Source organism: Dromaius novaehollandiae, chromosome 1, assembly GCF_036370855.1.
Source record: "Dromaius novaehollandiae isolate bDroNov1 chromosome 1, bDroNov1.hap1, whole genome shotgun sequence".
Lineage (NCBI taxonomy): Eukaryota > Metazoa > Chordata > Aves > Casuariiformes > Dromaiidae > Dromaius > Dromaius novaehollandiae.
In genome coordinates this window covers 122,875,668-122,902,138 of record NC_088098.1, presented here as the reverse complement: position 1 = coordinate 122,902,138, position 26,471 = coordinate 122,875,668, and the positions used below count along the sequence as shown (strand labels likewise).

Sequence of the window (26,471 nt, the reverse complement as noted above, 5' to 3'; positions counted from 1 at the left end):
ACAAGGATCAGACCAAACTTTGGACCTACCAGACTTAAAACCTAATATTCAGTTTTCATTATTCCCTGCATTAATATGCAAGAGCACATTGGAAAATTGTATTGGCTTTCACATGCATCATAAAATTTGTCTCAATAACCTAAGAGCTTGTTATAGCTTAAGCAAAACAACCAACAGGAGCAGAACACATCCTTATCTCTACTTAAGAGCTGATAACACACTGCTCCTCGCCCAGGGCTCTTGCACAGCGTGAAACTTACTTGTGAAATTACCATCTTCAGAAATGTTTTCAACATGAAGAGTGAAATAATCCAAAAGCATGTCTCTATTTGGATTTTCTCCATATGCTGTGTTTTGTAATACCGTGAACTCAAGAGATAAATACAAATGTAGGGATTAAGTTAGGCTACTTCATAAAGAGCACAACTCCTATTTTGTGTACAAAGCTATCGCGATGATGGTCACAGAACAATAATAACCTGTCTGCTATGGGCCACAAAGTTAGGGAGATGAATCCTGTCTTAAAAGAAAACAGGTAAACACATGTATATGAAAACAGTAAGATGCATTACAAAGTAACAATTGTGTTAGTAACTCAGGTAACATGATCATGCTTTGCATGCCAAATTATGCATTTCAGTTTTAGAAGCATCCCAAGATGGATTTTCTCTTCTTTCTGTGCTATTTTTTCCCTTCTAGTCACGCTTCCCTTCTCTCTCTTCTGCTTTCTACAATGGCAGGGGAGGAGGCAGAGGGGTGGAGAATGATAAGCAACTCCAAGTCCTAACCCAACACCACAGAGCATTTTCCACAGGCATCTCTCTCCTGCCCTACTCCTCCTTCACCCCTTTTGTCTCTGACACCCTGAAATACAGGCACGACCACGAAAATTACTGGAGACAGGGGGATGCCAACAGCTGAAGACATTTTTAAACACTTTACCATAAGCAAAAAAAGCTATGTTGTATTTAAGTAGCAAGTGCGTATTTACACACTGAAATCCTACAAACTGACTGCATGTGTCTGCTGCATGTTTTGGACATGTTTTTCTTCCCTGCAGCAGTTTTCAATAATCCCATCTCCCCTCTCTTCCAAGAGTTGGGAAAAAAAAAATCACTGCTGGCTCAGTGTTAATATTTGCAACATCTTCATGAACAAAGCCCTTTCAACATGTGGCTTGGAAACATCCCAAGCGTATTTTTTTTTGTACTCAAGACCTCAATGTCAGTATTACCCAATTCCCATACCAATTCAAAAAACCGAAGAAATCAGAACTTTCAGATTTTGTTATTTTAATGAACAACATTTAAAAAACAAAAAAGAGCTTTCTTGAGGGAAAGAAACATTTGTAACACATTCCCTCTCTTACAGTTTAAGTTACATTATTGAGTTGACAATTTATAAACATAAATCTTTACCACAGTATCTCAGACTATTAATTAAATCTCTGGAAAAGTTTTATAGCAAAGTAACTTTGCTCCCATACTCATTGGTACAGGCATGTTATTCATCGTCATTACTGGAACATCATCAGATTTCACGGATTGCAAAAAGTATACTATAGATAGCACTTGGTCCATCCTGAATTTAACAGCAGGGACAGTGTTACATGCACGTTCCAGAAATTAGTTAAAGAGTGAAATTATGCCTCTATAAGGGCCACTCAGTCTCAGTGAATACCACTGCAAAAAATTGTTTTCTCTTAGATTTTCTTCCTCTCATGAAGAATAACTAGGAACTAAAATTGTCCTTATGAACGTCTTGCATAATATAATCACTGTCAGAATCCACATCTTCATCCGCCGATGTGTCTGCCAGACGCTTCATGCCCCGCTGTTGCGAAATGGCTAATGCATATTTAATATTGTAGATATTCCATTCACAGCTGTAAAAAAAAATAAGAAATAAGATTCCATTTTTCTCCCCAAATAATTCTTTTCTCAAAAAAAAAGAAAGAATAATTTTATTTTTCTCCTAAAATAAAGGCACCTCTTGAAAGAGGCCATCTTCAAACCTCTAATACTACAACCCTGCCAGCCCCCAAATTACTCCACACTTCAGTAAAGGATTATGGTTTAAATCTCCTAAACATGACAATACATACAGTTTGGAAACATCTTCAAAATGACGTTGGATGCTTTTCTGAAGAAACTGGATCACAGGCAGCAGCCTTTCTGACCTTGAATGGAAAAAAATGTGCAATTTAAAGTGTAATTTATAGTTACATATGGAACCCTAGATCTTTTCTATATTCTCAAAATGGTAAAAAGCATACATGTTAACTTCTAACTATGAACATATTTTAAAATAATACCGAAAAAAGCTATTCACTTTCAATTGTACTACCACTTATTACATGCAGTATGGAGCAGTACGTATATCCAGGATATCCAGAATCTCAGCAAATTTTTAACTAAAACCTCCAAGCTGACAGACATTTCAAAATGCTTGTCAGCATTTTGACTTCCACAAGAGCTCACCTTGTTTTTAGTTTCTGTCCATGTAACATGAGCAATTTATGAGCCCAAATAAGATAGAACTCTAAGTGACAAGATGTCTCAAAGGCAGAGGCCAGGAACTCCAGTACCTTCTCCACATACAAATCTGGGAGTGAAGAGCAGATGATATCAACTGTGAAAAAAGAGGAAAAAAATGCATGGACATTAGTGTTGAATTACTTACTATTTGGAACAACATGAAATAGAGCATAGGAAAGTATATTGGGAAGGAGAATAAACCATGATCTTGGGAACTGCTTGAAGCGTAATATTTTACATTAGGACACAGTACCACAGCCCCTCAGAAAGCAAGTCTTTCGTATTTGAGCCTTCCAATCACTACTGTATTTAAAAGGAAGAGTTTAACAACTCTCCTCTCCTCCAAGATCTGCAATAACATTTTTTCCTCCTATCAAAACACTCTCCCCCACCATCTCCCCTTCAGAACTTTCACTTCCACCTTTTCCTTCTCTTTTGACATAGCCAGACTTTACCGAAGTTGTGCTGCTTCTGACTTCATAGGAATTCTGTATTTAGTGGAACAAGTTAGGTGTATTAAGCAGAAGCAACAAAGGATGCTGGAAAAGATATCAAAGTTGCCTGCCCACAGAAGGAGTATCTGAATGCTGCTAACAATTTGGCAGTGCAAAGAAGTATGACTTTATAACCATTCCAAATATTTTCACACATAAGTATGACGACTTCATTATCCATGATCCTCTCTACAAATAATCAACACATTCTCTGCAGCCACCTCAACTATTCTATCTAATGTTCAACAATAAAAAACATTCTTCATCTCTAAGAGAAAGAGTTACACATTCATTCTGCTACTGTTGATCACTAAGCCTGAAATTTCAATATCTCATCCTCTGCTCCTGGGGGTTTTGCCAGACAGAGGAAGACACTATTGTGCCAGTGCATATATGCAAAAGGTGATTTACCTTCACATGGGTAATTATCAGGCTTGCTACCTAGGGAATAAGATAAGAAAACCTACAAAGCTTAGAATACCTCCAATTTCAGACTAGAGCACATTTTGACCAAAAGGAATTTTGTACTTGTTACGCATAAAACACTGGAAAGAAACAATCACTTTTCTCTGAGGTAACAACAGTGAGGTAAAGCTAAGAAAATATTAACAGTTCCATCATAATAATATTACATCATGAAGTTATAATGTTAAACAACAAAATACACACAAAGTTTTTGTAAGATTTTATCTACTATATACAGTTAATGAATGTGTACATTTATTAGCAAAAAGAAAGGATGCCAAAAAACAGCTTCAGTAAATGTTCTCCAAAGCCATGTGACATCTTACCTATTCTTTTTATTTCCGTCATGCTAGGGCTGCAATTGTGAAAGCATCTGTCTTCTGTGAGAAAGTGCTTTAACACTTTACGACATAGACTTTCAACTAATAATTTCTTTGGTTTGTGTGAAAACAACCCTGTATCATGACTATATTTGCAACTGTTTACTGGGATGAATTTAACAAACACAAGACCAAAAGGAATAAAATAATCAGAACTTCAAAAAGCCGACACTTGCACATTTTTTCCAAATTCCAGCAGTCCAAAGCAAGGCTAACTTAGAGCAGCTGGCTCAGAGCTTTATCCAGCTGAGCGCTGCACATCTGCAAGGACAGGGACTCCACTACCTCTCCTTGGGCAACCTATTGCAGTGTTTGACTACCCCCAGCATGTAAGTTTTTTAATAGCTAATTAAAATTTCCCATGTTGCAACTCATGTCTGTTGCCTCCTGTCCTATCACTGCATACCTCCAAGAAGAGTCTGGCTCCACCTTCTTTATAATTTCCAATTAGGCACTTGAAGAGAGTAAAAATATTCACCCTTGGCCTTCTCTTCTTAAGACTGAATAAACCAGTTCTCTCAGTCTCTCTTCGTCTGTCATGCACTCTGGACCTCTAACCAGTTCTGAGGTCCTCCACTGTATGCTCCAGCATATCAATGTCTTTCTTGTACTGGGGAGCCCAAAACTGGACACTGTTACTGATGAGGTCTCACAAGTGCTGAATAGAGGAAGCTAACCATTTCCCTCAAACTACTGACTACATCCATGACTGTACCTCCCAGCAGGTGCTTGGCCTTCTTCACCACACAGGCACACTGCTGACTCACATTAAGCTTGCCATGCAGCTAATACCAATACCGTTCTGAAAACTTTACCTGAATATCTGGACCTGATCAAACTCCATGTTCAAAAGTGACTGGATAATCTAAAATAGTGAAATCAAACCAAAGACAGTGCAAGACTTCTGTTAGTTTGGTCAGCTACCGGTATGAGCTACAAAAGTAAGGAGTACATTGCATGAACTATGTATATACAGTTAAAACAGTGAATTCTGAAACCCATCCTATCTAAAGAGTGCAAAACAGGTTTAGCCACTTTCATCTGGCTTGATTCCAAGGGAGCTTTATCCTTGTTATTGCTATCCTTGGGATTAAAAAAAAGGGTAGGCCACACAGAAGTTGAACAGTTTGTGCATGTAGTAGATTGATAACACTGTCCCTTTCTTCTTAGTCTTCAGCTATATCATAATAAATAAAAAGCCTTGAGTCCTTAAATATTACTGTTTTACTTAAAAAAAAAAAAAAAAAAAAAAAAAAAAAAAAAAAAGCACAAAACCTCTGCCCTTTAGGCTTCAATTTATTTGGCTTACGCATCTCTGCTTACAATTGGTTCAGTCAAACTTCATGGAAGATATACTTACCCTCATTACTAGGTATAGTCTCTATGACCTCCTGAATTAATTTCTTTTCATTCAGCTTGAAGGCCATGATGATGGCCATAGTGTATTCCTTTTGATGCAGTATTTTGTGTATATTGCTGGGTGTGACATCAACATCTAGCTCAAAAGGATCAAAAATTAGCCCAGAGTCCAGCGAATAGATAAGAAGACCTTCCGTGGTGGTGGCTGCCCAGCTTCGTCCTAGAAGACAAATAACGATACTTCAGAACACAGCTGTCTTTTCTAGGGTGGAAGCACAAGAGTAATGATAAACAGATGACACTTCACTGCTTGCACAACATGTGAAAGACAGAAAACCATACATTAGTGATGGGCCTGTCAGTAATGATAAAATGCTTGTGAAAAATACCAGCTGAAACTAACATGCACTTAAATTTTCTAATTATCCACCGCGCAGGGAACCAGACTACTAACCTAGCAGCACTCCATAACACCTGGAGAAGTCATTATTACTCCTTCATTGCTCTATTCTTTTGTTGTATGTGGAAGAAAAAATTCCTACATTCATTGTCAATACTCACCTGTAGGAGAGAACTGCAGGCAAGTCACTCTTATTTCTGGTTTAAAGTGCCGAGAACTCATGTCACCTGCAAGAGAAGTTTAGAAGTGAATTTATATATCCACCAAATGTTCACAGTTTAACTATCAACTCTAACTGTGCTATTATCATAATGCTGAAAAATAACGGAGAATATGCCAAAACCTGGTGCAGTTAAAGACACGGACAAGGACAGTCCTTGTCCAAGAGATCTTACAGTTAAAATAAACTAAATGAAGTGATGGGACTGAAATTTGCTCACTGTCATAGGAGAGATCAAAGACAAAGCAAGGAACTGGAAAACACATTCAGGTCTCCTGGGTCCCAGATTCAGTAGGCCACAGTACCTTCTGTTTTCTATTGCTGTTTCTACACAAGAGGATCTATCCATACATGCACTTAGCACTTTTGAAACAGATCACTGTGCCAACAGAACACTCAGTAATCATAACTAGAAAACTGAACCGGACAATTCAAACCCTTCATATCTGATACCCAACTCTAGGTCTGATTCACATAAAGCTAGGAACAAGAAAGCAAAGCCCAAAGTCATCTACTTACCATAAACAGACTTACCTCTCTTTACTCCAGGAAGAGGAATAGCTACACCGTCTTCATCTCCAGCACCTTCATCAATCAGAGCCATGCTGCCAAATTCAGTCATTTTTCTTCGATCTAGGTACTCCTAGAAAGACATTCCATTCACTACACTGAATCTCCTTTCAAATATCTGGATTAACTGAAAATTCTCCAAGATGGTCAGTAGTTATCTAGTGATTATTTCTTATGTGATTAACTCTTACGGCCTCAGAATAACGCAAGTCAGTTCAGACTGTGGCTTCACATTATTATATTGTTGTTCTGGCTAACAGACGCACTGCTTCCTCAGATGTGGTCCTACTCTTTCCTCCCTTCAGCCTCCATAACTGCATTGTGCTAACAGAACCACTGTGTAGCCAAACAGCTACACAAATGAGGTTTAGGACTTTTTTTTTTTTTTTTTTTTTTTTTTTTTAAATCCTCCAACTCTACTTTAGGATTCTTTTTTAGCTGGCTCACTTCCATTATCTGCTACCCTTTTAGGCTGTATGTTGAACTATGCTAGCACAACAGAGGGCAGCACTGGAAGGAAGGCTGCTCCATGCATCACTGCTGTCAAAGAAATGTATTTGGAACCACAACCAAATACAGCCCAAAATGAACACCAGAGCACTAGGGTAATAATTATTCTTCAAGGTAAGGAGATAGAAAAAAGTCTAATAAGACTTCTTAACATCTGATGCTTTTCATTATTCACTTCACTTTTAAAGAAACTTCATAGTTTTGCATTTGGTGATATTCAAAGACTCACTGAATTTGTAAAGGTCAGTGATGCTCTCCTGCACCCACTCTAAAATCCTGTTTCTTTGCTAACACAACCAACTGACACCCAGGGAAAGCTAGCTTAGTGTAAAATATCAGCCATTTCAATTTTCACGTTATATCATTAATTTTAAGTCAACTGCTAGAGTTCTGCAAATTCAAGACAAGCACATTGCGATCTGGCAGACTTTGGTTAATTGAATTTTAGGAGCTGATTTCATTTTCTGAGAAATACTTTTCCCTTACAGCTGTTTTGCCCAATACCAAGAAAATGAACCTGTGCTTAACAAATTATTCACAAATTCCACTTAAACAAGATGTTATACTGAAATACAAGTCAGGGGAGCGGGAGGACACAAAACTGGCCCACATGGTCACATACCTCCATTGCATCTAAAGAAAAGTTGCACGAGATTTCAAATTTTTTCATAAGAATCTGTTCTTTGACATTATATATACAGACAAATTTTGACAATCCGCCTGCCAGAATAGACTGACCATCTGCCGAGTAACACAGAGTAGTAAAAGATCTAGGGGAAAAAAAAATACAATTAATTTCAATGCCACCTCTGAGCTCAAAACACACATGAGTACAGTGTAAAGATATGGGAGAATAATCAGTCTACAGAAAAAAAAATGGAGCTCTTCATTCATGTAATATGTACTTAATACACAAAATAGTTTTACCATGACCAAGTACTTCTGGTTCTTTACTATGAATCACAAACACTTTAGAACTTCAAAAAGCTTTTCTGAAGTACTCCCACACTTCTGATTACAAGTGGCAGCTTAGTGAATAAGCTCTCCACTATACCATATACAAAATTAAGGATGGTCAGAAGAGCTAGAAAAATGTCATGGCATGTTTTAAAGAAGACAGATGAGCTCATCGCTAAAAGTTACATGTTTTTCAAGTCACTGTTTCCTTCTTTTCATTTTGTTTTGAAGGGTAGCAGTATGGAAGAAAAAGAGGGATCTGGGGAAAGGAGAGGAATGAAATGCAAGATTTCCACATCACAGGCATGCGACCGCTCATAATAGCTTGCCTTTTAAAATTGCTTCACATTCATATAAACAGATAATAAAACACAGCACATTTACACTTCTAGAAAATAATCACTTTCTACATGCTAGTAGTTACATGCTAATAGTTACATAACAAGATATCCACCTAAAGCCCTATCACTTTTAGTGAATGTACAACTTGATATGAGAAACTTCATAGTATGCAAGCAACACAAGCTTTTAACTGATGAAAAATAACAGATGCTCAGAATAATGCTGATCAGTGGGTAAACACAGCAAAGGACAAAAAGGATCCGTTCAGGCATCAAGTCAGGCATTTTTTTTTTTTAAACCCAACATCAGAATCAAAATATTCAATCAGCAGATGCACTTTGAAATCCTCATGTAAAAAACAAAAGGAAAGAAACAACTCAAAAGCATAAGCAAGTGTGGCATCCTCTTTTCACTGCTATCTACTAGTTTACTTACTTTCCCTTGGCTGATTGTTTGGCTGTTATTCTATCAAGCTCCTTTCTCCCCATCTGGAGGTCATGTCTTCCCTCAATTGAGCCAGTTTGCACTGCATTTTCATGATCCCAAAATGTTATCTGTCCATTCAAAGAAGCAACTGCAAGCTCTTTGCCATCAGGACGGAAAGCAACAACAAGAACTGCAGAGAATTTAATTGATGATTAAAAATGCAGTCAGATCTTTTTCTAAGGAAAATACCCTACATTTTTGTAGCATCTCTATCTCAACTACCAGTAAAATCTTTAGATTAATAAGTGCAACTCCACTTTTTCACTTGGTCAAACACAATATTTAGCTGTTACAAAATCAGAGCTGGCAATAAATAGCAAGGATTTTTGTGCTAGTAGCTGAGTACTATAAAAAAAATCTCAACTTTTGGTTTATTAAGAAAAAGTATGACCAACAGGATATGTCAAATACAGACATTCTCAAAATATTTTTCATAGTATTTTTATATATTCAACATCGGATGAAATAAAAGTTACCATCTGAGTTCAATGTTAGAGTCTCCTTGGTTCTCCAACTGTCTAACATATCCCATAACTTGACAGTCTTATCCCAAGAGCCACTAGCTAGAACACACTTCATTGGGTTAAAGGACAAACTGCTGATGGGGCCCTCATGACCTGATAATACCTAATAAAGAAGAAAAGATAACACAGAATTAGGTAAAAGAAACTGAAATTCATATACTCTGTATTGAACAAAAGCTAAATACAGCAATGAAACCTTGCTTAACTTGTCTACCTTCACACACGCAGAATGATATATACCAGTGATTCTCAACTTTTTATTTTCAGAACCCTAAAAAAATTTCGCCGGACGTGCTACCACTGCAAAGGCATCTATAACCAACCACTCTTACGCATCCACACAAGCACAGATGAGAAAGACTGCCATCAGATCTTAAGTAACTGAAGCCAAGTAATTGTCTTTTCCTCTTACAAAAGACTATAGAGACTAAGACTTAGGAATACTGCATCTCTTTTTTCTTATCAGAATAACCAGAGGAATTGTTAAGAAGCAAGTCATTGCTCTGGGAGTTGAGGATGTCCTGCAGCTGAGAACATTCAAGAAAGAATACTAATAAAAATTGTGAATAAAAGTAAAACAGATCTTTTTTTTTTCAAGCACTGAGCTCTTAGTCCTCTCAAAGTCAGTCACATGAAGGAACTAAACCCAACACTGGAGATCCACTCAAGCGTATGAGCGTACGCTGAGATACTATTAAAGATCTGCATTCGACAGCTACTCTGATTTAAATACAGATCACTTGTGTTCATTTACTTTGCAATTACATGAACAATAATGCTTAAGAGCTGACAATGGCAAATGAGTTTGATTTGCTCAGAAGTACTGCGTCCCACAATTATTAAATCTACTCTGAAGAAAATATATTTCAGGCTAGCAGCAAGACAGTATATAACTTCAATTTTTTTCATAATAATTTTCTTCCCTTCCATCATAAAAACCTGTTCAAAAGCAAGCATTCTGCTACTTTGCTCAAGCAAGACTGTCCACAGCCTCTATTGATCTTAGGACTGCACCGAAAATTTCATTACCTGAAGAAAATACAGAGAAAAGAATATCTCTCAACAACTATGGGAGTAGACTCTCTTTCTTGTACCATGAGACAGCACAGCAATACTTGTGTTCATTCATCAGCTAGAAAGAGCTTGATAGCTTCCACACAATAAATCAAAAAAAGATGTGAATAAAGTGATTTAGCTCCAGTTCTTAAACAGAAATACAACACAACATTTAATGTTGTATTAAAACCCTCCAACTAATCCTAAAGGTACTTTGTATCTTCATGATTCTATGTTAACTTCAGGCACTCTAAGAATGGTAGGTCCTTACGTCCAACAGCCTCCCACTCTGCATTGACCAGATGAATATTTCAAAGGAATCCTGGGAACCAGCTGAGACAATCTCACCACTGGAGTCCACAGCTAAACAAGAGAACTGAGTTGGTCGTGGAGAAGTAAAGGTGCGGAAATTGCGGTATCTGTTGTAAATGTGAAAATATATTAAAAAAGCATTTTAGGCAGGTCTAAACAGATATTTTAATAATGTATTAAAAAAATCAAGTATTTTATTTTACTTGTAGAGTCTTTTAAATCAACTACATGAATTTAAAATGAGATACATGTTTTAATTAACACAAAATAGAAAAAGGCACATCTACAGAAAAAAGTCCTTTACATGAAATGAGATGCAACTCCTCACTGAGTCCAAGACTAGAAAAAGTATCAACTCCGCAGAAATAACAGCCAAAAATATTCAAACACACAAGCTTTCTTCTATTACATAGTATATGTTCATTCCTTAGATAATACGGGGTTTACACATCCAGTTCTGCACACACAGGTATTATAATATCTCAACCACTAAAACGAACTATGATGAACATTCAATTAGACAGGTGCCTTTGCCAATTTGAGTTGCAGAGCCAGAGAATGGAATTGCCAGTTTCTCTGAAAAAAAATTCTTCCAGAATTCTGTTCACAAGAATTAGCTGCAGTGATAGGATTCCTAATTACTACAGTAAAGCAGGACTCACATTCATGCAACTTGATCTTGAAACCAGAAATCAGCAGTTCGCTGTATTTTGGGGGATGAGAGCAAAAAACTAAATGATACACAAAAGCTTTTAATAAAAGAGTTACCTGTGTAGATCAAAGGCCCGCACTGTTCCATCTAGGGAAGCACTCAAAATGACATAACCACTGGAAGTAAAAGTTACAGCAGTTATGCTACTGGTATGTTCTGTAAAAGTGACAAAGCAAAAGCTGCTGGAAGTGTTCCACACTTTCACCTGCAAGAGAGACAAGAAAAGCCTTCTTAGAATCTGCATCCGAAATTCAGGAAGTAAGTATGGATAAGGCAGGAGAGAAGAGTAAAGAAAAATTAGCCTTAAAACTCCACAATAGGTTTTTTGTTCTAAAATTCAAAAGCCAGTTTTTCTGTATTGCTCTGAAACGGGACTGTCAATTCAGTCAGCAGGAATTTTGTGCAAGCAAGGCAAAAAGCCACAATTTAACATTAAACCCCCAAAGACACATACACATCATGAAAATCAAACTGGAGACAGTAAAAAAATTTTTTGAAATAAAGTTGATTTTCATGGAAAATTATAGTACTATAGCACTTGGTGGGCATCTCAGGCTCCCAAACTTTGGATTGTCCATGGCTAAGATGCTTAAAGTCAAAATCAAGTGGGAAGCCTTTCGAAAAGTTCAAATGGAAATACTGTTTCAATCTTTTTCAAAAAAAAAAAGTTCAGAGCTTAGCTATCTGCAGTTTCAGAATTCTGGGTTTTGGACAATTTTAAATCTGAATGGCAAAAACTATGAAACACTGGCTCTTTTTTCCTTCCCATCAAAGCTGGATGTCAGAAGACACCATTCATTTGTTATATTTATATTCCAAGAGATCCCAGTATTGCTCTATAATAAATCTTCTTTCAGAATAAAAACAGTAGCTGTATGCCTAACCTACCATTTCAAGACAAGTCATCCCTGAGAAGCTAATTTTTCTGTTAAACAGCAAGCTTCTGCAATAGTACGTAACAGAAAAAAAATGTTTAGAAATTGCACTTTATAAAGAACTTAGTAAGAATTTCACACTAAAACCAACTACTAAAAGGGCTGAATTTGAGTCACTGAACTTCATGCATCCTGATATCTCACAGAACTACCAGAAACATGTAAATAAACATAGACGAATTAAGATTTCTCTGTATTTACGGTGACTGAATCTGCAATCATTAAAAATTATCTGCTAGAAAGCATAAGTGATGCAGTCTGCAGAGGATACCAGTAATAAGTCAAAATACATATGCTGTAGAGAGAAAAATCAAAAAAAGTTAAGATCAGTGAGAACAAAATTAATAAAAACTCATATCAGTTACCATAACAGAGCTCTCTATATAGAATGGAAAGTTTTAAAAACATGGAAAATAGCTTGAATTAAGTTTGTATTTCAATAATACTGTCTCACTTACTTTCCCATCATCCCCTCCCGTTACTATGTACTGTCCATCTGGAGAATATGCTAATGAGACCATGCTGTTGAAATGGCCCTGCTGCTTCAACACATAAGATTCACTTTGCCATTCCCATACCAGGAGCTGACCCAGACCTGTAAACACAAAAGACAAATTAAACAAAATTATGAATCCAGTGATGGAACCCTGCAAATACAGGCCACAAAACACATACTTGCATGCAACACTAAAAAAAGGTTGAGGTAGATGGGTTGCACTATGCAACCTAATCAAACCTAATAAAAATCATTTTATTTTAAAGTTCAAGTTAAAATTTTCCTCAACAACCAGGAGTTGTCACTTGGCTTAACATCCTCATTTCTACAACAGCAGTGCTATTAACTGGCTTTGCTAGCAAACAGACACATACTGATAAACAGCCAAACCCAGAAGTGTCAAAAATAAAGAGCTTGATTTTCACATTATTTTATTTTTAATTTATTTAATGCAAACCGAAACTGTGTTTCAAAGATAGTAACAGAAGAGTAACATAAAGCCTGTTTTGATTTTTAAGACAATGTAACTGATCTGACTCTCAGCTGACCTTACTAACTGGTCACTGCACTGAATACCCAAGATAACCCTCTGGCTTTCTCAAGCTCAAGGGCTATAAAAGAGATGGTAGATTCTTCCTTTTTAGCTTTTTTTTTTTTTTTAATATATAAGCTAAAAGAGAAACAAGACTGCATATAAAAGCACAGTCTTGGTTGCTATGCAAACCATTATGGACTGGGCTGGAATAGAAATGCTAACTCTGCAAAATGCCAACTTCATAAAATGCCGTATACAAGAAGTGGCAACAACAGAAGAGAAACTGTGCACAGAATGAAAGCGTATTATACGCTATGCTAAAGTCATACTCAAAGGATATGGACTTTATTCAATTCTGCTGGAGATTTCATATATGATTTCAGAGTAATCATTTCCTTCTTCTTTTACTCCTTATCAACAAAGTATTCCCCTGAATCACATGACTTCTGTGAGGGAAAATTCATTAAGGATACTTTGCTGTATTCAGATACTACAGAGATGAGACTATAAGGTATTAACAAAACGTTAACATTTGGAGTCAAGAAGGGCAAGAGAAATTCGGGCTTCCATACCACCAACACTTCTATTTTTTTCCATGAATACAGACCAACCAATCTACAAACCTGAACATCCAAAGGCAATCCAGTCCCCAGTACAGTTGATAGAAATAGAAGCTATCCGTTGATCTGAAATACTGGAATTAAAAGAATCACTCAATAAATAAACTTGCATTTTCAAATCCCGCGTAATAAGTTTTCGGATTTGAGAAACGAGAGTTGATTTCTTCTGTTCAAGCGAGATCTTTGATTACTTTACTGACTTTCTATATCTCTGTGAACTTAAAAGTAGCAAACAAGTTCTAACCCTTTTCATACTCAAGGACATCAAATAAGTGATACTGTCCTGTCTGGATAGAAGAAAACATATCTAAGTCTCAAATAAAGAAATACTTGCCAGGACAGACTAAAACTCCTCATATTCAAGAAAAATCTATTTTTTCATAATGGGAAATTATGGATTCTTTAGTTAGCTTCATACAGGGATGGAAAAACCATGTCACTTTTCAACTTGGAGGCAATTTGCAGGTAACTTCACATATAAACACATTTTTTCACTATTGTTTTCACTTGCTATACAGAAACTGACAGCAAAGGGATGTGTCCAAAGCTTTAAAGAAATCAATGGCCAACAAATAATCAGGAGTTCCTATTCAGTTCTCATTTTTCTGTAAGAAGCTATGGAATGCAGCTGTATGACATTTATTACGTAAGTCTATCAACAATTACTGCTTTTCTTGAATCAGAACATCTCTGCATTTCTAGAAATGCAATTATAATACTAAATAGATGTTAAGGATTTTTGTACTCTGATATCCATCCTTCACTGCTAAACATGATGTGTTCTCACCTTACCCCACATTCCCAAAAAAACAACCAAACAAAAACACTTCACCTCAAGGAGTGGATCACATTGAAATCCGGAAGCTCATGGAGGTGGAAGATTCCAGAGGCAAAACCTGTGACTAAAAGGTGTGTTTTTTTGTGATAAGCTGCAGATGTCAGGTTATTAAAATCACCCTCTTTATTGAAAAAATACCTGCGCATCAAAATAATAGAAAGAAAGAAGCATTTCAACATAAGGTAAATATTTTGAAAGTATCCTACAATAAAGCTAAGAAGTAGTAATTCTGGAAATTGCTGAACATATGTATTTTACATTGCTAGGGAAAAGTTAATTCTTTTCTCTTCCCTTCCCTGAAGGCTTACAACTGCTACAGTAATCAGAAGTGACACCTGATGACTTGCAATGAAAGACACTTAAGGTGCCTCAGAGGAATTACATTGTGGATTTCCTTTTTGCCATCTAATACCAGCAACTGTGGCTCTAAAATTCAGTGGTTATCCCTGTATATTTAAGTTCTCTTGCAGATTAAGTAATTGAAGTACTAGAGTCATATACTGTATGCCTGGTGGTAGAAGTTTTCCTCAGTTTCTTTGTATTTGTAGCTTTTAGCAGAATTAAACAGATAAGCATGACATGATGGTCAAATAGAAAAGCATGTGAGCATTGCTCAGCTGTTGTACATCCCAAATTCCTTTACTCTCTGGAAAGGATGTTCACAAAGGCTCATTCCAACCTGGGTAGGAGTAGGGTACTTTCTTTAGGCTTCCTTTCCAGTCAACAGAGAGACACAGAACAAAAGCCTAACGTCAGAGGCTCCCAACAGCCCCCTGAAAGCATCCCATCTCCCCCTTACTCCACTGACTAAAGGGACAACGAAGATTAGCCTTCTTCAAGCAAAGCTAAACGTTGCGACTACCTTAACAGTTCAGTTATTCTCTATAAGACGTGTCCTTTGAGTGAACAGATAGGGAGGTCCTTCAGAAAGACACCTTTAGGTTAGGATACCAACAGGCTGACTATGTATCTTTAACAAATGCGGCTGTCACCTCTTGAAGTTAACCAATCTCTTTGTGCAAGAACTCAGCCTCCAGGCAATATTGAGTTGTTATTCTGAAGTTGAAGGTTATTGCCCTTCAAATACTCAAGGTAAGACAAACAGGTGCTTCTACTGAAGCCATTTATAATGAGATTTATAGTGAATTACTAAAACCTGGGCAATGTTTTATTTCACTTCAAGAGAGTGACAGAGAGTGAAAAAAAGGCCAATATAATAAATCCCCATAATAATTTTGTCTTTGGAAAAATGAAAATCACTTACTTTGCGACACGAGAATATTTAACCTTATCTCTAGCCTCTTGTTCATTTGGATTGGCTTTTCCACGAATTTCTTCACCCAGAGGTTCTTCAATAAATTCTTCATCTTCATCATTTGTTTTATTCTTTTCCTTAGTTTCATCTTTAGGGAGCATTGGCTTCAGACCATCCAGCTCTGTATCACACTGCCACACACAGAGCGCCCCATCCTGGCTAATTGTGTACAGCTAGAATATAAACACACATATCTACTATGATCATGCAATATCTATACGTCACAATCTGCTGCCCTGCTATAAAGAATATACAATTGTAGAAGGGGTAGCCAGTCTGCATGCCATCATTAGGATGGTATTTCACTTAGTCCTCTAACATCCCAGAGGCTTTGATTTGGAAAACTAACTCATTTGTCCTGGATTTACTCTTCTCTGCCTTCAGAGAATTTCTGGAAAGACAGAAGGCAATTTGGTAACCAGCTTCTGAGTTACAGCTAAATATATATATATATTTTTTTTTTATTTAAAATGATAACTTACTCTCCTCTCCCTTTAACATTTACTTCTTCAAATAGTCAAGTAAAAGTTGGCATTGAAACTAAATTTGTAGAGTCCTGATCAAAGCAGATGAGTCGAAAGCGATATTACCTACATTTTTTCCTAATTTCCGTGATATTAGCAGAATAGTAACCTGAAACTGAGCATCCTTATCTACAGAAGAAAGACACAGCTACAACTATTTTAACAGAAAATTTTAAGAACATAGCATAGTTATGTACATACATCTAGACTGTTCTCTTCAAAAAAACATGCTACTATTGTATCCTTATGCCCTCCAAGCGAGTAATAGATCAAATTTGCCCATCGCTCTGCTCCAAACACCCATGTTGACATGTCCTTGCTCCCCACAGCAAAACATCTACAAAAGAAAAGGCGATTGGATTAGAGCACTGGTTTGCAAGACTTTTCACTGAGCAGAGAACATTCTGAATGTGAAGACACCAGTCACTACTTGGACAGTAAATTCACATACAACAGAGTTCTAAACTAAAGTTGGCAACTCTAGCAGAGATATATGAGATTAAATACATTCAGAGAGACAACCATGTCCACACACTGAAGATATGTTCCTTTATAGATAACTGGGGATTTTCAAGGAAGAATGTATTATTTTTATATTTCCTAGTGTGTCTAATAATATTTTTTAATTCAAGAGACAATGAAAAATGGAAATGTCAAAATGAGTTTTTACTGCTAGTAAAATACCTTAGAACAAAGAAAACAGACTATAATATCACACATACAACAACATTCATAACAGGAAATGGTAGGTAGCACTTTAGTTTAACAACTCACTTGGAATCATCAGTCCAGTCAATACATGTTGTTTCATCATAGGGACCGTAATAAGTTTTGTCCAGAACAAATGCATTAAATTCTCTTTTTCTCCCAGGAGCATGGTACATAAGAGCAATGTTGTCTTTTGTAATCACAAATTTCCTGTCATATGGGGGAAAAAAAAATAGAATTGCACACAAAGCTGTTAAAACAAACAACTGTTCAGTACGCACTGCAATAAAATGAAACAAAGCAATATTAAAAAGGCTTTTGTGTTACTTAAGTGACAAACATGGCTTTCTTTAGAATTAAAAACCCCAAATTATTTGCAGGTAGATATTATCCCTCAATTTCATGAATACAGATACAGTTTATGTATTACACTGAGAAAGAAAACTAAATAAAATGAATTAGGTCGAATAACAAAACATTTATATACTAATTCATATAACAAAAGGAAACGTTTAAGCATCTAAAATAAGATGTGCTGTTTCGACTTGTCTTAATCTCCATATATTGGCCACTTTCACACACATAAAGCATCTGCATCCCTATTACCCAAATCCTCTAATCTGGCCCTATTACCAATATAACTCCCTAACAACAGAGAACTTTTGACTTCCAATGTTGAAGCAAAAACTGATCTGTGGTTTCACAATCAGCCTAAGTCAATCAGGCTGAGGGCTGGTGCCAAAAGGGGCACTCTGCACTTTTTCCTCTCACAGTTCTGTCACGTCTAACATTTACAATGCTACACTTTAGTCCAGTGACCATACACCCACAATACAAGGCACACGACAAGGACTCAGTTCAGAGAAGGATGCCCTTTCAGTAGCGGAGTGACCTCAAACTACCCAAGTCAGCAGTGAAACTGCACTGCGGTGAGTGCCTTCACAAAGCTCTGCAGCACTGACTGTTCCAAAGCGGGCTCTTATATCTTCCCCACAACACGGGAGAACGGTTCGGAGACATGGCAAAGCTTCTAAGAGTCCCTCTGTAGAGAGCACCTGTAAAAGGCAACTTTCCAACCAGGGTCTGGTTCCCAAGCTTCGCTTCTCCTCTTCTCTTTCTCTCTCAGTTTTACAAAAATATTGGCCCTGGCCCAGCTTGAAATCTCCCGTATATGAATTAACAAGTATCATTCCCTAATTAGTCAGAGTCTTTTGATTAATTACAACTAGCTTATGAGGTAACGTCTGTTGGTTTATTCTAAAACACACGCATGCCACTTACTTGCCATCAGGGGAAAAGCAGACACTATGCACCGGCTTATGAAAATGGAAGTTATGTATCACAGATTTACCAATTAAACTGACAAGCAAGGCAGCTCCCTCTGTAAGGGCAGAAAAGAAACGATCACGGAAATTATTCAGTTCCCAAAAAAGCAGAACCCTAGCAAGTTTATCTTTTTATTTTGTTAAGAAAAAGTACCCTCTCAGAAACTTTTCAAGACAGCATGCTTAATAATACTGGGAAGAGAAATATAATCAGAATTATGAATTAGAGTTTAAAAAGCCAAGTTCTGTAAGTAAAGATACCCTTCTCAGAGAGTCTAACAATTTTTAAAGCAGGGCATTTTTTAATTTGTGTTGAGGTTGAGTGCCTAGACCTAGCAATACAGACTTTCCTCCTCAGTGTTTTTTTTTTCTTTGCTTGTTAGAAAGCAAATAGCTGCTTTATGCAAATACCTTCATCGATTAGTATGGCAAGACTTCCATCTGGAGAGAGCCCCACACACACAATATTGTGCCGTGTAGCCAATGGGAGTGTTTCACACTTATTACTGCAAGAAAGAGATAAATAAAAAATAAATAAATAAATTGGGTACAAGGATGTAGAAGCAACAGTTGTCTTCTTCAGTATCAATGAAGTACAGTTTGATTTCTACCTTAGGGCCATTGAATCAACTTAGATGTATGGCCCCCAAGACCATATCAAAGTATTCAACTGTCACAGCCCTGTAAACACCAAGCATGCAAGAGAGAGACTCCCAACCAGAATTCCAGCAGAACAAGTATCAGTCACAACGCTAGCCAATACGAAAAGGCAGATAACACACCTAGGCTTTCCCATTTATGAGACGTAGTACAAGCTAGAAGAATACAAGGAAACGATACCACCAAATGAAACACAACCCATTTTTCCCTCGTGTTTCCAAAATGTTGTTTCACACACTTGCATTATTTTTCCCACAGATCTAGGCATAGAAAAATCAGGACCCTGCAATACCTCTTGACAAGCGAGCTCCATACAGACTTTAACACTAACCCTGAAAGCTTTCAGGGCCCTTTGGGAAGGCAAACAGTCCCTGAAAGCGCCAGCCCTTCCCAGGTCCGCCTCCACGCCACACAGTACTGAGGCCCGGCCTTCCATTTAGCCCCATGGGACCCGACGGCGCAGGCAGCACCTCTGTCGCGCCCTGCACCGCCGGATGCCTTAGCGCCGCCCTGGGGCCGGACGGCAGCGCGGAGGCAAGAACCCGCGCGCTGCCGCGGGTGGAAGAGGGCAGGAGGCAGCCGTCGGGGCCGGCGCCGCGCAGGCCGGGGGGCGGGGAAGGGGCGGCCGTTGGGGCTCACTGACTTCTTCAGGTCGAAGAGGGAGATCCTGTTCCCGACGGGGCTGACAAGCGCGCTGCCATCGCGGGTGAAGCTGAGGTTCCCGCGGCGGTACACGGTGCCCAGCAGGCCGGAGAACTGTGCAGGGGAGGAGGGGGAAAAAAAGAGGGGAACGGTTAAAGGCAGGGGAAAGGGGGCAGAGATGCCCGCAGCCCCAGGCGCGTGGCCCTCACCCGGTAGGCGAACTTCATGGCCGCCGCTCCTGCCGCCGCCGCTGACCCACATGGGCAGCGTGCACACCCGCCCCGCCCCTTCCGCCGGCTGCTACGGCAGCCGGGCGGGCGGCTGTGGGGGCAGCGCGCATGCGCAGGCACCGGCCGGGGCAGGGCGGCACCACCCGCCCTGAGGGCGCGGGGCCGCTGTGCTGGGGGCGGGGTTGTACTTATAAAGCACTTTTTGGCTAAAACAGGACAAAACGTAATCACCTCTTCAACCAACAGAGAAAAGGAGGTGAAAGGACAGCAGAGAAGTTGGGTTTCTTTTTAAAACATGTATATTTAGAACTGTAACGCTTACAATTTCATTAAACAACCTTAATACAATGTGTGTCGTCTAACAGTATATTACAGAACAATGTGAAAAATGATTTAATAGTAAACCATGAAAATGGAATTAATTATAGTACCTGCAGTGTCAAAGTCACTAACTTGTTACCTTTTCCAGTCAAAGAATCACAGCAGTCATTCACACTAAATGATGCTTTGGGTTTCATCCAGGATAAAATACTATGATTTCCACAGAGAAAGGGTATTCCTTCACAGAAAGAAGATGCGTAACAATAACATTTTCAACTAGCGGGTCTACTTTAGATATCTATTTAGATTTTTTAAATATTTAGATGAATGCAGGGTTCTTGTTTTCAATTTGCCATTCTTTTCTGGAAAAATTTTTTTTTCTTCCCTTTATAATTTAGCAGAACCTGAGTTTAGGAAAAAAAAATTACTGAAAACCTGTCTAATGAGCAGCTCCCCACTTCTTCATATGTTTATCTTTACTGACAGATAGTTTTCCTCTGTGGAGTGTCCTGACAATGCAACATTATAGAACTGCAAGTAGAAAAGGTCATTCTCACATTAAATGCACAATTCTCAATTTCGGAAGCAGGACATCAGAAGTTGTAATTTTTCCAGTCACAGGTAAATCTGCAACATTCACAAAAATTACACTTTTTTTTAAACATTTTTATATTTACATTTCAGATATTAATAACAAAATTAAGTTACACATTTTAACTTTGTCTCACAATTATGCTACATCTGCAAGCTTCCCTATATAAAACCAACCTCTTTCTTCCATCATGAATGCAGAAGTTTGGCCTCTAATCAGTAATAATTACGCTAAGCCTTTGTGATGAAAGGTTGACTGTTTAAGTGTCACATCACACTGAAATTTTTGCCCCAATTTACGAATTGCAACAGACAGCTGAGACACTTAAATGCTAATAAAGGAAACTCATCTGGGAACTCTGGAAGCCAAATAATCTATCATTAAATTCTAACAGTATCTTTCTTTGGTAAAAACTAAGCAAGAGGATAAGCCATCTGAAAAAACACCTCCCCTCACCCCCCAAAAAAACTCCACACAATGTATGAGATGTGTCTACTCAGTGAAGGGGAAAGCCTCAAAATAATTACAGAATTTTGTTCAGCTGGGTTGTTTATAGCAATCGTTCTTTCATGCATTTAAGTATGCAAGAGACGGAAGTTAAATACAAGATTTCAATGACAAGAATTTATGATGCTAAAAGAAAAAAAATGTTCTATTACATCAGTGAACAAGTTATTATATACTTCATTGTATTTCTCATACATGGGCAGAAAAAACAGTAAATTATTACTTAAAAATCCAAGATGTCAGATAATTATATCATCTGGCTGACTAAATTCTAAAATATATAGAAAGCATGAAAACAGAAAGCAGGCAGCTGCTAAACAAGAAGAAAAGAGGTTCAAATATTTGGATTTTTTGTTGCCCTATGCTGAGTTGTAGCAAGAATCTATTGAACTGCAGAAATTCTTGTTATTCCTTTAAGGCTCAGAATAGAATTTTTCCAAAGATTTCCAAAGAGAGGCCACAAATCTCCTGGATACACCGGTTCATGCTGACTTCCTCCCTTCCTCTTAACCCTCCCCCCCCATCTTTATCTGTGAATTCCAGAGAAATACCTATATATATATATATATATACAAAAATACAGAGCTTTTGAGAGCTGGAAAAGGTTTAAAACACTACACATATTTACAAGCTGTGACTTTCACACCATAAAAACACACATTTATTTTATCCTTGATTTTTGGTGCAACTTATACAGACAATACATCAGTTAATTTGTAACTTTATTTAAATAGTCAACCATATGTACATTAAAATTTACAACTGAAAAATAATCAGTTGGTATGGTATGACTGCAGTTTGCTGGACCAGAAGAGATTTAATTCTAGGACCTTAATCCTTCTCCCATATCTAGACTGGAAGCAGTGAAGTAAACTTCATTTTAAATGGCATTGCTTACTTTTGAAAACTCTGGAATCAAGGGTTTAAAAAAAAAAAAAAAAGAAAAGAAAAGAAAAGAAAAGAAAAGCTCTGCAGTCCATAACAAGTAAACACTAATTAGGGCAGGAGAAATTGGAAAAAAACAACTTTGGTTAAAAAAACAAGCTAGCACATAATAAAATGCATCTGATATGATGTTCATTTGCTCATTTAAGTCACTAGGGAAAAAACATGGTCCCATGAGCATTCACTACATTTACTTGCATGCCATGCCACTGGTTTAAGTTCAAGGGCCACAATCTTCAAAAGGTATGACAGAAATGAATGGCTTGGGACGTGGTATGGTTCTAAAGGGTCTCTTGGCACAAGTGTAATTCCTATATCCCAATGCACAGAAGACATTGAACAAGTCTTCAGAAAAAAAAAAAAAAATATATATATATATATCTTTGACATCTTCTAGATGCTATGGGATTCAGAATCACACCTTACTTTTCAGAAATTTTGAAGGCTACCCTGGTCCACAAAACCAGACAGTCGTGTGACTGGAAAGGCACACACAAGTCAATTATAGCCACGTTGCAAGGCTTACTGTATGTCAACCTGAAAAAATTTTTGTGAACAGAAATCAGGCTTTTTAAAAACAGCAAAACTGAAGGCTGCTCAAGTTACATAAAGGACCAACTGCAGCAAGCATCTTTACCAGCAGGATGTGACTGAAGGGAAAAAACCCAATAGCTTACACAAAACATACTAAAGTGGCAATATAAACTAGCTGACACAAGCTTCACTGTACATTTGAATTGATACAATTGTCTGGTGCTTCCATGGCCAGTGAGTGTTAAGTGCCATAGGTCTGGTTAGAGTTAGAATGTTACAACAAAGACTAATCAGGTCATGACCCTTTAAAGTGCTTTCATATCCAGTTTCTAAAGGATTTTGTTTTCTTTGCTTTTATACCAAGCTGTCATGTAATATTGACTTCCAGAACATGGTCGTCCTTGCTGGGAACGACAAGTATTTGCATACTGGTGCTGCAGTTGAACACCTGACCAGATGAAAAGGATTGTAGACGGGGCATTGGCAAACCTTTGTGTTCCCCACTAGCTGCAGAATGCAAGCTACTTCTGCTCCTTATGCTGCTGCTGTCAGCTTGATCGTCCACATTCTTGTCCACAGATAAGTTATCATTCTCAATCCAGCTATCTGTTTAAAACAAAAACCCACAAATTCATTCTTTGAAGTGATTAAATGACTTAAAACTATTTCAGAGCTCAGACACACAGTCAACTTACCATATGTTAACAGTTAGTCATGATTTCAGCTGAATTAACAGTTTGTGCACACTTCTGACCAGCAGCAGAAACCAATATAATTCACACTGTTACATCCAAGGAAAATTTAAATAGCATTACCTCACATTTGTCACAGGCTAGGGGAGTGCACACTGGCAGTTACCAGAGCTCAGCTAACAAATGGAAAGTTGCTTGCATGAGTAAGTTCTCACTACAGCTCTAGAGCTACTCAACAATATCAATGAAGACTCTAGGTGGCTGTAGTAATTTAAACTCTTGATCTAATCTGGTTTACATGCCAAAAGTTTTCACAGCAGCTCTTCTATTTCCTACTTAATTCTTCCAACAACTGGGAAAATGTTTCAAATTTAATGAAGAAAGAGTAGATGCACAATTTACAAACAATGAAACCTCAGAATTGAGGGTTATCAAGCGAATTTTTCGCTTGGTTATGAATTCAGTGATACTATGCAATAATCTTTAAGATTATTGCATAGTTAATCCTTTAAAAAGATATATAAGAAAGCAATGAGTTTATTATTCCCTCTCATAGAGTAAGGCTACAACCTGAATTAGATATCTCTGTTAGTGCAGCTTTTTGTAAGTTTCAAATCAGAATTGTGAAACGAAATTAACAAAAAACCTGAAGTACTTAGTTAATACACTTCTTCGCCTTGCTTTCCTCTTTACACAAGGACACAGAAGAAGCAGAATCATTTCCATAAGTAGCCATGTAGTCAAGCATCAAGTTACCAGCATCAAGTTGCATTGAGTGAGCAGAATGATGAGGGAGGTATTTAAATAATCTGACATCAGGAAAGGGTAGATATCCAGCAAAGAGCGGCATCACTTCCATGTGGACTTTGTGAGTTGCTCGAGCTGCTACAGGCATGGATATCACTCCAGAACTTTTTCCACAGACTGCCCAGTTACTGCTGTTGTCAACAACTGCAAGAAGAGAGAGAAAATACTGTAAGAATCTTTTTTGAAAATGGAGAACCCTCAGTAGAGTTTTAGAACATTCTTTAATCAATATCTTCACAATATCTAGAAGCCCGCAGACTTTTATATAGCTGTGCGAAGGTAAGAAGCCAGCCGTACCCAAAAGGGATCAACATACTTCGGCCTCAAGGAAGTATGTGTCCAGTCCAAACAGTATTTGTATTCCATTTTAGGATAGATTAGCTAGGAAAAAATATACATATGTATGTATATATACACATATATGTTCTCAGACTAGTGAAATGAAAACTGCTTTACTGAGCAGCCAAATACACAATACAAGACAATAGCCCTGGAAAGTCTGGCAGATGTCATTATCAAGACAAAAAAATGAAGAATCTTGTCAACATGCTTAAGAGTTATATCAAGAAAAACATTCTTACCTTCATACATCAGTTTTGTTGTACAATATCCATCTGACTCTGTTAATGCTTCGTCTTTGTCAACTTCTAAGAGGTCCGCAAGTCGGGTGATGGACACCTCTAAAGAGCAGAGTGAGCCTGTTTTACAATACTCTGCCCCCAACGGGGGAAAAATTTCAGTTTTCACATTATACAATGTCTGTCAGGAAGAAAACAGTGCTGTTATCAAGAAAAAAGGGGTGTTTTATTTGTGTTTAAAGAAAACTCAACAATTGATACAGTACAAAGTGCAAGTTTAACATCCACATCCTATTACATCTTTTTAACACAAGGTTCAATTGTAAGTAATGTTCACTTCATTACATTACTCAGTATGAGCAAATAAGCAAACCAAATCTGATTCAAACAATTGTTTCTGATACCAGCAGTAAATACACAATTTCTCCCTCCATTTCTGTGCTTTAACTCTTCAGCCCTTCAGTGCTTCTAAATGGATACCAGTCTTTTTATTATTTAAACAAGCTTTAATTACTTTCTCAACTCCTCACTTTCCATTCACACTGCTCAAATTCTGGGTAATACAGGAGAAGAAAACTACTTCACTCTTACCATCATCGTCCCCAGAATGAAGGTGCTTGCACTATCAAAGAACTAATTCTTAGTTACTACAAAACTAAATTTCTACAAAAATTATTTGTTTATATTATTTATTTATTAAATTAATTATTAAACATTCTAATACTAAACGTTCCCCTAAAAATATCCAGAAAGATACTGATACAAGTGCCAACAATTGCTAGTGGCATGGGAATGGGTAATCAAATACCTAAAATTTTGCTGAGTGCCAATTTGTAATAAGCATTAAGAAAAGGACAGAAGGAAATATGACAGACTTCATGTTGCTAATTTTTACCCAAGCATCAAAAAGGACAACACAAGACTGATTTTAGAGATGAGATTAAACAATGTTAAGAGAATTCTTTTAATAGGACGTTTTATCTAGCCTGTAAGCTTCCTAGCTGATCAAAGGAACAAAGAGTTTTTCCATAAAGGGAGAGAAGAAACATTTCAGATAATGGCCTAAAAAATCCTAAATATTTCATTAGAAGAGCTCATCTCAAGCACTACTAAAACAATTCAAATGCTTTCAACAACAAAGATTCTGGAAAACAGCCATTGGCTTTGGGAGATGGCTGTCTCAAGCCAGTGGGGCAGGAAGCAGCTCAGTAGTCTAAGCAGAGCCTCAATAGCACACAAGCCTAGGAAGAGGAAAACACAAAAGAACTAACAACCAATGCTAAAAACCACAACAAGATCAAAGAAACTCACTTTTTTTTTTTTTTTATTTTAGTGGTAAGTAT

General features: G+C 37.5%; 2 protein-coding genes across 6 annotated transcripts in view; both read right to left on the bottom strand.

Moving 5' to 3' along the window:
* Positions 1–1,275: 1,275 nt before the first annotated feature.
* Positions 1,276–20,233, bottom strand: PWP2 (PWP2 small subunit processome component). Its single transcript, XM_026097974.2, has 21 exons — positions 20,132–20,233; positions 19,924–20,036; positions 19,032–19,126; positions 18,577–18,676; positions 17,362–17,505; positions 16,789–16,924; positions 16,013–16,236; positions 14,743–14,886; positions 13,914–13,984; positions 12,718–12,854; positions 11,381–11,529; positions 10,572–10,719; positions 9,197–9,347; positions 8,670–8,850; positions 7,558–7,705; positions 6,390–6,498; positions 5,797–5,862; positions 5,237–5,455; positions 2,481–2,631; positions 2,105–2,179; positions 1,276–1,885 (listed from the first exon to the last, which is right to left on the bottom strand). Exons 1-21 carry the CDS (start codon positions 20,147–20,149, stop codon positions 1,732–1,734), a joined length of 2,733 nt encoding a protein of 910 aa, XP_025953759.2. The 5' UTR covers positions 20,150–20,233; the 3' UTR covers positions 1,276–1,731.
* A 1,973-nt stretch (positions 20,234–22,206) lies between these two features.
* TRAPPC10 (trafficking protein particle complex subunit 10) overlaps positions 22,207–26,471 on the bottom strand; it is a 43,440-nt gene continuing 39,175 nt past the window's right edge. For 2 of the 5 annotated variants that reach the window (XM_026097970.2, XM_026097971.2), the window contains exons 21-23: positions 25,132–25,309; positions 24,500–24,694; positions 22,207–23,657 (exon numbers count right to left, since the gene is read on the bottom strand). In XM_026097970.2, coding sequence (XP_025953755.1) covers positions 23,419–23,657; positions 24,500–24,694; positions 25,132–25,309 — 612 coding nt within the window. In that variant the 3' untranslated portion in view covers positions 22,207–23,418. The other 3 variants (XM_064497109.1, XM_026097973.2, XM_026097972.2) reach the window with 3 other exon arrangements.

Coding starts and splice junctions, on each gene's coding strand:
- PWP2 (XM_026097974.2), bottom strand. Junction 13,985..14,742: donor AATGTGATCCACTCCTTGAG/GTGAAGTGTTTT, acceptor TTTTAATTCCAG/TATTTCAGATCAACGGATAG. Junction 5,456..5,796: donor CCTGCAGTTCTCTCCTACAG/GTGAGTATTGAC, acceptor TTTGTCTTCTAG/GACGAAGCTGGGCAGCCACC.